This window comes from Camellia sinensis, chromosome 7, assembly GCF_055761805.1.
Source record: "Camellia sinensis isolate YWXY chromosome 7, ASM5576180v1, whole genome shotgun sequence".
Classification (NCBI taxonomy): domain Eukaryota; kingdom Viridiplantae; phylum Streptophyta; class Magnoliopsida; order Ericales; family Theaceae; genus Camellia; species Camellia sinensis.
In genome coordinates, this window is record NC_138967.1 from 173,670,862 (window position 1) to 173,685,337 (window position 14,476).

Genomic DNA, 14,476 nt, shown 5'->3' on the forward strand with positions numbered 1-14,476 from the left:
AGATGAAAATGAGAAGGAGAAAAATATAAAAGACAATGAGGAGAAGACGACAATAGGTAGGGATGGGGGTTGTCAGATAGGAGAAAGAGAGACTAGAGAGAGCAGTTTGGGATTACAGTGGAAACTTTTTATCTTCAGTGGACGAGGGGTTAGCATTTTATGAGAATAATAAAAAGGTAAAAGATTATGAAAACAAGACGACAATAGATGCGGATAGAGATTGTATGGTAGGAGAAATATGGGCAAAGACTAGGGATGGCAACGGGGCGAGCCGTGCTTGGGGATCACACTCTCCGTCCCCAATCCCCAATGGTAAAAATTTCCCCGTCTTCGACCCCGATCCCAACGAAGAACCTATCATTATTTCCATCCTCGCCCCCTAACAGAAATCGGGTTTCTCGATCTCGAAAATTTCTCGAACCAAAAACAAAACAAACAACATCAACAACAATGATTCAACATCATCAACAACAACATCATCAACATCACAGAAAAGAGAGATTTGAGAATAGAGAATGAGAGAGAGAAAGAGAGAGATCTGCTCAGATATGCCGTAGCGGAGGGAACCAACGCCGAAGTATGGAGGTTTGGCGACTCTAGCAGCATGGTAGAAGCGGTGGCACAGAGTAGGAGGCGACGGTGTTCTCTCTAATTCGGTGACGATGTTCTCGCTGATTCGGTGCTATATCTCTCTCTGCTTTTTCTTCGCTGCTCTCTCTCTCTATTTTGTTTTTTATTTTATTGTCTGCCTGTGGATATATATATATATATATATATATGAATTTTAGTTCAGGAGTACAGGGCCAAGGCCTGGGTTGGAAAATATATCATCGTTCTCGGCCCGAAAATTATTGGGGATTCAGTTTCGAATACCATACCCAGCTCGTCAGGGATATTTTCAAGAAAAAACCGTTCTAATAGGGGTCGAGGGGTCGGGTCCCCATCGAGCCAAGTCCAAATTGCCATTACTAGTCAGGATGATATGGTGGGATTGTAATGGAGGCTAGAGACATAGAGGGTTGTAGTCAGGAAATGGGATCATTACTAGGGAAGGGGGCTAGAAAGGGTAGCTGAAAATGGTGAGGTGCAGATTGTCAGAGTAAAGGAGTAGTAGAGATAGAGTCATAAAAAAAAAAAAGGTAGATATAGGATTACATTTGATGCTCAAATAAAAAAAAAATATATATATATATAGCAATTTTTGTAAATAATGGTTCAAGAAAGTTGAGGTTTAAAGAAATAAAACGAAGGTATGAAAATTGTAAGACGAGGTTCAAAGAAACAAGATGACGATATGAAATAAAATGGATATCCAAATTATAAGTTTTAATTTGGTAAATTGAATCTAAGAATATTAAAATATTCATCCTCAAAAAAAAAAAAAAAAAAGATAAAAAAATGAAATGCATATACTTCAAAATACATTGAAGCTCCTGCAAAATAATTTAGCCCTCAATTGGCATAAAGGATTTTTGGGTTAAAAGGTTAAAATAGTGACAAAAAGAGATAAAAAGAAAAAGAAAAGAAAAAAAGATGTTAAAATATCAATAAGATAAAATATTACATTTAAAGCATAATCATTTTGTTTTTTTTCTCACAAAAGTTAAAAAAGTCAAAAATTCAAACCCAAACAATGTTTTTTAACTTCAGACTAAAATAATTAAAAATTAAAACAAAAATTCAAACCCAAACAATATTTTTTTAATTCCAGACTAAAATAATTAAAAATTTAAAAAACTAAAAAACTAACTCACTTTTCAATTGAAGCCTAACGATCTAATCAATTTGGATGCTCACCATAGCTAATTGAAATAGTTACTCCACCATAAATTCAAATTTTATTATTTTTTGGGACCGGACTTTTGATTCAATTGGTTAAACTCATAAGCATATTACTATTTTGGAGAAATTATAAATAAAAAAAAAATTACAAATACACCTCCTAATATTTGATTAAAATACGAATTGTCCTCTGTAATTTTGAAAATTACATTTTACTCATGAGATTTCTAATTTCATAACAAATTGCCAATTTTATTAATAAATCATCTAATCAATTAACAGTTTTTAATGATGTTAAAAATATGTTTCAATTAATAATTTAGGTAATTTTATTATTGTATAGGAGATCAATTATGAATTTCATTTTTTTCGTTAATTCTTTTAAATAAAAATTTCTAATAAGGGGGTATTTGTAATTTTTCAAATCACATGAGGCAATCTATAATTTAAGCAAATCTCAAGGGGTATATTTGTAATTTACCTAAAAAAGATTATAGGATTTGATCATTTTAACAAATTAAACCCTAAATTTTTAATTTTATTAATTTAAATCTTGAAATTTTGATTTGTTTTCAATTTAAACTATTTGTTTATTTTTGTTAAGTGAAATTAACAGAAAAAAATGATATTTTAGTCATTAAACTCAATAAAAAATAATATTTTAGACATTTTATTGAGTTTAATAACTAAAATATTTTTTTCTTATTTTTTTCCTATCAATTTTACTTAACAAAAATATGTGAATGATTTAGATTGAAAGTAAATCAAAAAAATTGAGATTTAAATTGACAATTAAAAATTTAAGATTTATTTTGTTACCAGCCTCAAATCCTAGGATTTTTTTTTTTTGTAATTGTCCCTATTATTTTTTATAAAATGATTTCTGCGTGCCCAAAAAAAAAAAAATGAGTGCCCACCTATAAGAACATTAAAAATAGAAAACATTAATATTGCTAAAATAAGGGATGCCAAAGAAAAAATTCATGCAAAGGCTTTAAAGTAAATTTAGACCATTATCAAACTTGTAATATTATGTTGCAATAGATTGTTCTTCTACAATTTTATGCATGAACTGAAACTCCTAGCAGCCACTTGCATCTCTTTAATTAATAATTATACAAAGAAAAAAAAAGTTACACAATTCCACTGTGACAACTGCAGATTACAGGTCTAGCCACAAGTGAGCTCCTACCGGATCCGGTTCCTAAAAAAAAACTCAACGTTTTCTGGATTTCCTGGATTTCTCCTTGCAGTGATCTTCAGAAGAGCACCATCAGCAAGCATGTGTTGCAGCACTCTTGCTATGTTTTTTGTATCATCAATTCCCAAATGGTGACTTCCTACCAGCGGTATCTGAAGTTCCTTCATCATCGTAATCATTCCTGTGGCCTAGCATCCGAAAAAACAAGCGAATGGTCAGTACAGAGAGAAAGAGAGAGAGAGAAATATTCATCACTAAGAAACAGTTGGAACTCTATCCTGGATTGGTGCCATTTCAATTGTCATGTGTAGTAGTAACGTATCTATTGCATCCTCGCAGAACAAAGCTAACAAAGACCCTGTTGACATTGCAACCCAATCCGATCTAAACTAAGATTAGGAAATTAGTTCTAGGAACATCCATCACTAAGAAATAACAGCAGCTTCAGGTAGGTCCAAATTGAAGTCTGACCACCCAACTAGACTGGTGCAATTTCCATTGTCAGGTATAGAATCAGTATTTCTATTGCATCATCCACACAGACCGAAACATAACAAGAGGCACTGTTGGCATCACAACGCAATCTAACCATACCTAAAATTAGGAACATGAGTCTAGTGGTTAATTAGGGGTGCTCAACGGGGTATTCTAATCCGCCAAAAACGATCGAACCGAATTGATCCGCCGCAATTTGGACGGATGCGATACGTGATGATGAGCGGTCAGTTGCAGATTAATTTTTTTTCAATTCACCTAGTTTTGAACGGATGACAAATTTAAGATTCCTTTGACCGCAACCAAACCGCCAAGCCGTAAACATCTCTAATAATTTGTAAGACTTTATATTTTCAATTTGTTTTGATATTCTATTTGCGTTTTCAATTAAAAAAGCATTTAAATATTCTGTTGTGTTTTCAATTTGAAAATCCTTTTATCAAATGGAAAGTGTTAATATTTAATATTTTTGTGTAAAAAATATAAAACTTAGCTTTGTCATTTTTTAAAAAAAAATCAAATTAAATAATTTTTGAATAAAAAAAAGTAATAAAATAATTTTAATAATACATGATTTTCTTATATGTATTTATTATTGGTATTTGACAATTTATTTGATAATCTTTTAGTTATGTTGAGTTAGATTGTTATCCAAAAAAAATGTTGACAACTCGTTGTATTATGTTTAAAATTTGTAAAAGTTTAAACCGCCAAATTGATTCGTATCTATCCGCCAATCCGGTGGACGGATGCAAATTGATTTTTTTCCAATCCGCCAACCGCAACAGCAACCGAACTGCAAACACCCCTAGTGTTAAGAAGTTTAGCATTGTTACAAACTATATTGGTTCACGACTCCACCAATTTATCCTTGAACCCATTGAATAGTTCCACGCTTTATGTAAATGGTATTTAATCCAAAATGATATTGCAACACTAGAAACCATAAAGAGGCCATCCATCTTAGATTATAGGGTTAAATTCATTTTACCTCTCTTGATTTGAGATTGGAGCATTTTCCCCCTCTATGATTCAAATATAGCCAGAAAGCCTTTATATGATTTTGGACTGGAATGTCACCATTAATTTTTGTATCCAAACTGACGTAAGGTGTATCACACACCCCATTTTTTAGAGTAAGTTGGGTTTTCTGAAAAAATAAAATGAAATTAATACAACAAAAAGACAATTTTATCCCCATTTCTTCCAAACCTAAAATTAGATTAATATGTTAATTAAAATAAAATAAATTAAGAATTGATTTAAAATATAATTAAATAAAAATATAAAATAAACAATAATTAAGGATTGATGTAAACTATAATTAAATTAAAGTTATATTAACATGTTAGGAATTATAATAAATAATTAAGAAATTAAAATTAAAATTAATTATGATCTAAAATATAATTAAATTGAAATTAAAGTAAAAGTTAAAAATTACAACAAACAATTAAGGATTTAGGATTAATTGTGATCTAAAAATATAATTAAATTAAAATTAAAATAAAAAGTTAAGAATTACTATAAATAACTAAGAATTTATGATCAGTTATGATTTAATTGAATTAATGTTAGATATTATAAATTATGTGTATGAGAGCGGGGAGAGAAAAAAATAACAAAAAATGTATAGAGTTTAAGGATATTATATTCATTTCATATCTATAGTTAACGGTGTTAAGAGATGCACTTTAGTTCAAAACCACATGAGGACTTTCTGACTATATTGAACCACAGGGAGGTAGCCTCAAAGCACAGGGGTGAAATGAATTTTGCCCTAGATTATAATACAATATCAAGGGAAAATAGACAAGGAAATATATAATCATTTTTCAAAACTAAAAAACTCAAATGCTCATACTCACCCTCCTCTTGTAGAAGTTCAGATAGATGTCCTTCAAATTGATCCATTCCATAAAATATGGGGGGAGCACCATCCCTGATACTTCACATTGTTGAGGGACCTTTGTCTTCAAATCCCAATTCCCACTATTTAACATGAAAAAAGAAATCTCAGTAATAAATAAACAAATAAGCTGGACTTGTATGCTTATATTTTACACCACCGGATAACGAACCATATTACTTTGTTTTAATAAAAGCTATTTGTACCAGCAGATTCAATAAAGAAGATCAAGCTACCGCCACACACACACACCCCAAAAACATTAATCAGATAAACAATTGTATTAGCAAAGGTCTTCTTATGAGCTTTAATCCCCCTGAGCCGGAGATGTTAGTCTTGTTTGGTTCGTCTCTTGAGAGACAATTTTTTGAGAAAAAATTTTAAAATTTTGTTTGGTAAAAAATTTTAAAATTTTGTATGGTTGAAAATTTTTGAAAAAAAAAATTCAAAATCACTTTTCTCTCTACTACACATCAATCAATCACTTTTTCTTTCTCCTCTTTCCTTCTCTCACATCCTATATATCAATCAATCACTTTTTCTCTCACCCCCATCTATTCAACTAAAAAGTTAAATAAATCATTCCAAACTCCAAAACTATTTTCAAAACATACAACCAAACAAATTTTCAAATTTTGTAAACTCTTTTCAGAAAATTATTTTTCAAAATTGTTTCACAAACACAAACCAAACATGGCCGTTCGCTTCACAGTGGAACTCATGGTTAACCTGAAGAAGTTCCATTTATTCAATGTCTGGCACAGCCCCGACCCAGATCTCATGGATCATCTGCCCAAATCTCTTCAAAATGGGTCTGTTGTCCTCCTCATTTAATCCTATTTTACTGGGTTTCTGATGGTCCATTTCTGTAACAACTTAATTCTCAATGGTCAAATGCACCTTTATATGATACACACAACGATCAACTTGATTTCATGTCCAGAACTTCTTTGATGTTTACATATCTAATGATTGGCGGCAAGTATGCAACATAAAATCCAATTAAGCTTTGGCAAAGTTTGAGTGAAGAAGATCAAATTTAATTTTTCAATTTATCATTAGCAATCCACAGAAGTTAACTTACCAAGTTACAAATGCAGCTCTACTTAGACGCCCATTCAGCTCTTTGCCCAACAAGTCATGTTGAACCATCCAAGCTTCGAACTGTTGAATAACTTCCTCAAATGGAATAGCTGTATCATGCCAAACGCTGCAAATCTACATAATTTATATCACCTTACCAGCAAAGATAAAGAAATTAAAGTTTGTTCTTCATGGATATCATCCAGTAGAGTTTCAAGTAATTTCTTACATACTCCGGACAGTACAAGATACCACGAATTTGCATTAGCATAAAATAGAGATGGCCAAGCACCTGATGAATTATATAGTCCTTGACAAACTCCAGAATTAACAAAGGGCAGGCTAATATAGGGATATATATATACATATAATTTGTTGAAACAAAGAAATCTCATCATATGTGCATAAAAATACCATGAACGTTTTAATTCTAGATCTTTATGACTACACAACCAGAACCCCAAAGGATAAGATCCCTAAAGGGTTATGTTTCATGAAATTAAATCATTTGAAAAAATGATTAGAGATGCCTATATTAAATTGTTTTCACGGGTATATTACATACAGGAGCTTGATGTAAAAGTTTACAAAATAAAATCCAAGGGCAGAACATAAAAGTTTTCTTCAAACAATGGAATTGATTAATTAATTCGCTGCTAATTGATATGTTCCAATGTACAGGTATCATGACCATGGATAAGCTGATATAAAACAAACAGCCACAGGATACCACTGCACATCTAACTCAACTCAACTCAACAAACCAGTCCCATTTACCACTGATACAACCAAGACGAGAAATGCTGCCTATTTATACCAGCACTTTCACTAGTTGAAATATGGAACATTTAGAAATGTAGCCTAGTGAAACTGCTGGTCAATAAGTAACTCTCTACCAGTATCCTATGTATCAACATTGCACAATCACCATTTTTATTTATAGCAGTTGTAACAGATTGCATCATGATACTCTACAAATGTATCTATTATCATCAGTTCAATTGTACTTATACTGGACAACCAAGCCAAATATATATATGGTAACAATAAGAAAGAGTACTCATATAAAGATCTTGGCATGCACAAACTAACTCACCTGTATGAAATTGCATGACCAAAATTAAAGTTGCACCTCTTTAATTACTTCCCGAATAAATATTACATGAGAGCTCAGTGACAAAGAAAGCAGAAGTAATGTCATACCGATCAACTCCTATTTTTCCATATTTTCCTTCTATATATTCGTTTATTCTTTGCTCGCTCATAGCGGATGGCCTCACAAATCTGTAAGGGGTGTGAGAAAAAGAATAATAAGCTATTCTAAAAAATCATGCTGCTTGGCTGCAACTCTGATGAAAAGGTACAGACCAGAAAATCAAAAATTCAGTATGTTATTATAATTCCAGAAATTGGTAATGTGAAGGACAACAGTATTTCCAACAAAACTACGTAAGACACATGATGCGAGGTTAGTTCCTCCTGAAACTTGCCAAAGCTGCACATTAACACCATTCTTTGAAAGATTGTAACTTTGCAAGTTTTTTCTAACAATACATTATGTATTATCCTCACAAAAACACCCATTTAATGGGGAATGTTAATCAACTACCAAGTTGTGTAGCCCCTCCCTTTTTCCCAGGAAAAAATGTTCATGTTAATATGCCTAAATATACAGTACTCATCATGTAAATCTCGTAGTCATTTTTTTTTTTGTGGGGGGGACTTTACAACCATTAATAATTAAAGCTTTAAACTTTTCATGAATCTGTAATTATTTTCTACAAGTACCATAGAATTGTAATCCAACCCCCACCCCCCCGCGGCCTTTTTTTTTTTTTTTGGAGTTATTTAGATGCAAAAAAGACTTGAAAGCAAACACAGTATTCCCAAAACCACAAAAAGAAAAATAAAAACAAAAGCAAAACAGAAGAACATATCATTTGGTAAGCCCCTACTACACATATGATAAGCGAACAGTGTTAAACCTGTGGAACATATCCACGACATCCATCGTTTTCGCATCAAGCATCAGAACAGGAAATTCCAGAATCTCTACTTTTCCCTCCAAATCAAGCACAAGAAAGAAGTCTAACTGTTGAGAGCGTGTTTGTTTGACCGTAGGAGAGCTTACTTTAAGCTCCCCAGAGCAATTATGATTGAATTTCTCTAGGTGGATAGGATCATTCATCTGCATGACATATATTTCAATTAGAAATCAATCCTTGTATAATAATGAAATAATCTTTCCAGAATGTGCGCCATATTACAGTTCGGATCCATTTGTTAAGTATTGGTAATGACATTTTTTTTTTTTGGTGATAATATACCACTAAATAATGGTACCACTAAAGGTTAAATCACAAGGTGCATCAGTTTTCTGTGGTTCACTGTTTGCATTTACTATATAACTAAGCAATGCAGTCATATCCATGAAGCAGTGAGGCAACCCAACTGATTGCAAACTGCTTTGAGACACACAGCTGACTTCCACCTCCAATGAACTTTTGACTCTGCCACACCATGCTAAAAGAGAGGACTGATCAATGTTTTGTGATAACATGGCAAGTGGATGTCTTCTTTCAAGTTCCAAATAAATATTTTTGTGGTAAAAACAAAAGCATAGGTTATTGAGAGGGGGATAATACATCAGAGCAGCCCAACTAGTTTTGAGATCATTAGAGCAGCTAAACCAAAATACTACAAGATTAAGATATAAATTATAATATTAATATCTGCAGTAGTTTGGTACATTTGCGGCTGGAATTTTTGAGGGTAGCATGAAGGTTTCAACGTAATAAGTGGGAGTTTGTGTAGGGGAGTTGTTTTTTATTTTATTTTAAAAAGTGGTGTTAGCCCCAAGTTGTTCGAATTTAAATTCTTATTGATTTTGATTATCGACAAATGTTTTGAACTCATTTTACTATTCAAAGTTTTCAAAATAAATACAATTGTGCTTCCATGTTTCTAAAAAATATATGCTTCTATAGTGTTGTTTTCCAATGGCTTTTAGCCCCTCAAAACATGAAATTAGCTCATGTATGCAAAACACTATTTATGCTTAAAACATGTCCAAGTGTTGACACCAAAATGAAGTTCACAATGCTTAAGTATTCCAGCTGCAAGGGTCAACACCAAGACAGCAGGGGTCGACACTAAATTTCATAACACAATCCAGCAGCAAGAGTCGACACCAAGAATGACAAGGGTCGACACTAAATTTCAGAACACAATCCAGCAGCAAGAGTCGATACCAGGAACGACAAGGATCGACACTAAAACTCAACAAACAAAGTTCAAAATTCTAACAAACAAAAGGGTCGACACCCAGTTATGAAAGACACTAGGAACACCAGGAAATTAGCTCAGAGAAAAAAAGAAAGCAAAGGTCGACACCCAATCTGCAGGGGTCGACATCCCTAAATTTGGGTTTTAAAAAACCCAATTGCCCAATCATATCTAGACTGACACAGCTCATTTCCCAACCGCTTTTTCTGATCTGTGTGCAGAATAAGTCATCATTTCTGATCCTCGAGCAGATTTTCCAACATTATGGGTGTGTTTGGTTTGGCTTTGAGAGATAAATTTTCAAAAAAAAATTTGAGGAAAGAACTTAGAAATTTTTTTGATTTGTTTGGTTGTATATTTTGGAAATAGTTTTGGAGTGTGGGAATTTGGGATGATTTGATATTTTATTGTAGTTAAGTAGATGTGTGTGAGATAAAAAGTGATTGAGAATGAGAGAGGAGAGAGAAAAGTGATTGATTGATATGTAGGAGATAGAAAGTGATTTTGAATTTTTTTTTCCAAAATCACTAAACCAAACAAAAATTTTAAAAAAATTTCTCCAAAATTTGTTTCTCAAAAACAAACCAAACAAAGCCTATATCTTCTACTAAGAGTTGACTTATGAGGTTGAGCATTTAATGAAAAGCTTTTGCATTTAATGAAGCTCCTCTCCCAAAGACCTGATTAGAGTCTTTATACACCCATGCTCTGATCAATACAGCTAGAAGATATCCTCCATGATTTGCTCCAACGGCTCAAAGATTCAAATCTGTTTCTCTCCAACAGCTAGAAGCCATTAATGCTATAAAGAAGAAGCTCTCCATGTTCGAAATATACAACTCTTCAACACAAGAAACCCAAAGCATTCAAGAGTTTTTATTATACTTCAATGTACTTCCATTTTCATATCTGAGTGAGTCTTAAATTCCCTCTGTACTTACATTTTCATATCCATCTTTTGAGAGAGAAAATTTGTAAAAGAGGACAGTTGTACTTCTGATTCTTATTTCTTATTTTCTTAGTGAAACACTTGTAAAGTGAGGCATTTAGTTGAAAGGTCCTCAACAGATAGAAGTAAGTCCTTTGTAAAAATCCACAAGCTAGGTGAAGCTTGTTGGTATATTGATTTGATTCATAGTGAAGAAATTCTCAAGGAGGTATCTTGAGAAGTAGACGTATGCCGGTGAGCCGAACAACTAATCTTTGTGCTTGAGAATAATTGATTGCCTGCTGCATTTACTTACTTGATTAATTGCAATCAATTTTTTGTTTATAATTTTTTTTATTACCCAATTCACCCATTCTCTTGGGTTGCCTTCCTGTGTAACAAGTGGGTAGGTAAGTAATTTATTCGCTAGTAGTAGGCTTGTTTCCCTGTGCATCATTAATATATTTTGTTTTTAAGTATATGCATCATTGATAACATTTCGTTAGAACTCATTTCTATTATTTCAATCAACAATTCTTACTTAAATTTGTAAGTGCAAGAAGAACGCACAATTACACCCAAAACAAAAAAAAATATATATATAACTAGTTGGATTCCCACAATTGTAAATACATTAGAAAGAGCTCATGTTGAAACCTAAAATAGCTATAATGTGAAAACAAGATGCAAAGGAAAGCGCTTTTATCTTTGTACTTGAGTGAACAAATGCACTGATTTCAGAACTTATCTGCTACATTAACAGTGTGATTGGTGGAGAGGTTTCAATTTTCACACTCCCTCGGGTAACCATTTGTTACAAACTTACAAGTACATACCCATGACATGTATACTACTGCCACAAGTCTATTGTGTTGTATCACTCCATTCACATTTTCCACTGTTCTAAGTAGCATATACAATGTTGCATCACTCCATTTATATTTTCCACTGTTCTAAGTAGTATATACAAGTACATTCATTGGACTGCAACCATACTAAAAAGTACATAAATTCAAGATAAAGATCACTAACTAATTATCATTTTTTTTTATTAACCCTTGAAACCCCATGCAGCTATAGGGCAGCAAAACGAACCCAGCTATTGAGCTCGGCTCATTTAAAACTTGTTTGACCTCGGTTCATTTACTAAATAAACAAGCTCGAGCTCGATTTTTAGGCTCGATTATTAATCGAGTCAAGCTCGAGTAGCCCCAAGCTCGCCTCAATAAAGTTCGTTAACATAAAGAAAATCAATTAATATTTATTTTTAATAATATATCAAATATTTTATTATTTTATTTGTTTTTGATATTTGTATAAATTTACATATTTGATTAATTAAATTTATTATTAAATAAGTATTCTCGTATATTCTACTCATAAGTTTATATTATTTTATCTTAATAAGTAAATTAATTTAAGTTTAATTTTTTTTCATTCTCGAGCTCAAATTTGACTTGTTTATGTAATCGAGTTGGCTTGAGCCGAGCTCGAGTTTCTCCGATTATTTAAGCTCAACTAACTTTTAGTAAACAAGCTTGAACACTCAAAACTCAACTCGGCTCGCTCTTTTGTAGCCCTATGTAGCTATACCCCTAGTTTTAGCCAATATGAAACCCAGCAAACAAAGTGGTTCTTAATCCTAAGAGCATCTCCAACGGTTCATCATAATTTTCACCAAATCTGAGCAAAAAAAGGCTGATTTTCTCAATCTGATACGAATAGCTCCAATGGTATTTATCAAAAGCGAAGGGGACGTCCGGTGGGTCGACCTTTTAGGCTTCTCAAATTTTTTTTTCCCTCCCTTTCTGTTCCCAATCTCTCTCTCTCTCTCTCTCTCTCTCTCTCTCTCCTCCACAAACCTCAAAGTCTCTGGTCTTTTCCATCTCCAATCTCTCCCTCTTCGTCTCTCTCTCCCCTCTACTTCTATTCAATGCAATCTGAATCCAAGGAAGATAGGGGCTTGGTCTCATGGACACTTTTGCAACTTCAACCCCTACTCACATCCCCAAATCTCCACTACCAACTCTTTTTTCCACTTCACTTGTTTCAACAAGTTCAAACCCTCTTCAATCTCTCTTTCTTGCAAACCCATTAATAGTAGCTACTCTAATCCTCAAAACCCAATTCAAAAATGCAAATTTCCCAACAAACCCACCTCTCCCCTTTTGGATTTGTTCAACAAAATCAAAGATAGTAATAAGTTGAAACACTCTTCAACAACCTCTGTTTCTTGCATACCCAATCATAGCTCAAACCCACAAAACCCAATTTCAAAATGCAATTTCTCCAACACACCCACCTCTCTTTTTTCCAATTTGCTCCCAGCTCTATACAAAATCAAAGGTTTAGCCTCTTCCAAGAAATGGGTCTCCGTTTTTCCAGGCTCTAATGGTGGGTCAGAGGGCTATTTGCAAAACGGAGGGCTTGGTGTGGCTTTGTTGAGCATGACCACGACGGCGAGAGTTCGAATCAGCCCTTTTGTGGCGACTCTGGCGGCGAATCCAACGTTCGTTTCGGGTTTGTTTGCTTGGGTGATTGCTCAATCGACGAAGGTGATATTGAATTTCTTTGTGGAGAGGAAGTGGGATTTGGGGATTATGTTTGCTTCAGGAGGAATGCCTTCGTCTCACTCTGCAGAAAATAAACCAGTTCGCACCTGTTCCAGAAAATAAACCAGTTTGCAGATTGAGGGAGCCGGTTGACCGGTGGGTCAACCGGCCGGACGTCCGGCTGGTTGACCGGTTGGCCCACCCCAACGTTACAGCACGGTGAAATGGTGAAATCTCGTGCTTGCCCTTAGTTTGATGAAAGTTTTGTTCCGTTCTCAGTTTGATATCAATTTTGTGAAACCATTGGAGAGGAAAAAAGTGACTTTTTCATCAAATTTGAATTTGAGGCTTAATCTGATGCAACCTTGGAGATGGCCTAAGACAACTCATATCAAGCACATGGTGTACAATACAGATACAATTCAAAATTCAAACTACATCAACCATATTCTCATTAACCAAACACCCATTTCAATTCAATTAGCAACAGAACAATTGACATTACATTGGACATAAATATCCAGAAATACATACAGATGGGAGATGAATAATGAATCGAAATTTTAGCTACTTTTGGATGGTGAATCTTACCATAGTGCACTTTCCTTGCGTGAAGTACAAACAAATTGGCTTCCAGCGATTCCTCTGCTTGGGATTTGCAGAAGAAGAATCAATCGAAGGGGCTGGTTCTTGGGTAGAGAGAGAAGCAGAGAGATTATTGAGTCTGGTACGGTTGGGTTGGAGAGAGAGTGTGAGATGAGAAAACGAGAAAGGAAGGAGAGAAGAGAGATAATTATGCCGACACAGAGGAACCCTAGACAGAGGAACCCTCGAAAACGCCATTAGCGAGGGTGATACTGGTAACTGAGTTAACACCTCGTTTGGTATGAATTTTTTTTGTTTTTTTTTGGTTTTTTTGGGTTTTTTTTATAAGAATATGTTTAGAATATTTTTTAGTTGTACAGAAAAATATGAATTATTGAGATGCTTGACAAATTTTTAAGTGATTTTCTCACTTTTTAAGCCAAAAAGTTGTGTTTACAAAGAATTAATTTAGTTTGATTTTTTTTGATTAATTTAATTTAAATTAGTTCCGTTTAATTTTTTTTTTTTTGATTTTTTTGATTTAGAGGTGATGATTGTAAAAAAAATAATAATAATAACATAATTACGAATTAAATATGACATTTTATTTTATTGATTTATTCAATATATTTTATCATTATATATTTATTTAGGCA

General features: G+C 33.4%; 1 protein-coding gene across 2 annotated transcripts; it reads right to left on the reverse strand.

Moving 5' to 3' along the window:
- Positions 1-2,775: 2,775 nt before the first annotated feature.
- Positions 2,776-14,228, reverse strand: LOC114259508 (Polynucleotidyl transferase, ribonuclease H-like superfamily protein). Of its 2 annotated transcripts, XM_028199520.2 has the most exons (6): positions 13,827-14,228; positions 8,456-8,658; positions 7,674-7,754; positions 6,472-6,597; positions 5,347-5,470; positions 2,776-3,171 (listed from the first exon to the last, which is right to left on the reverse strand). In XM_028199520.2, exons 1-6 carry the CDS (start codon positions 14,076-14,078, stop codon positions 2,971-2,973), a joined length of 987 nt encoding a protein of 328 aa, XP_028055321.2. In that variant the 5' UTR covers positions 14,079-14,228; the 3' UTR covers positions 2,776-2,970. The 2 variants fall into 2 exon arrangements, with proteins under 2 accessions (XP_028055321.2, XP_028055322.2); XM_028199521.2 differs by lacking the exon at positions 7,674-7,754.
- Between the last annotated feature and the right edge of the window lie 248 nt (positions 14,229-14,476).

Excerpts from the sequence above, each read along its gene's own strand:
- LOC114259508 (XM_028199520.2), bottom strand. The coding sequence starts at position 14,078 with ATGGCGTTTTCGAGGGTTCCTCTGTCTAGGGTTCCTCTGTGTCGGCAT. Across the intron at positions 8,659-13,826 it reads CGCAAGGAAAGTGCACTATG|ATGAATGATCCTATCCACCT; the intron begins GTAAGATTCACC and ends TATGTCATGCAG. Across the intron at positions 3,172-5,346 it reads TGAACTTCTACAAGAGGAGG|GCCACAGGAATGATTACGAT; the intron begins GTGAGTATGAGC and ends TTCGGATGCTAG.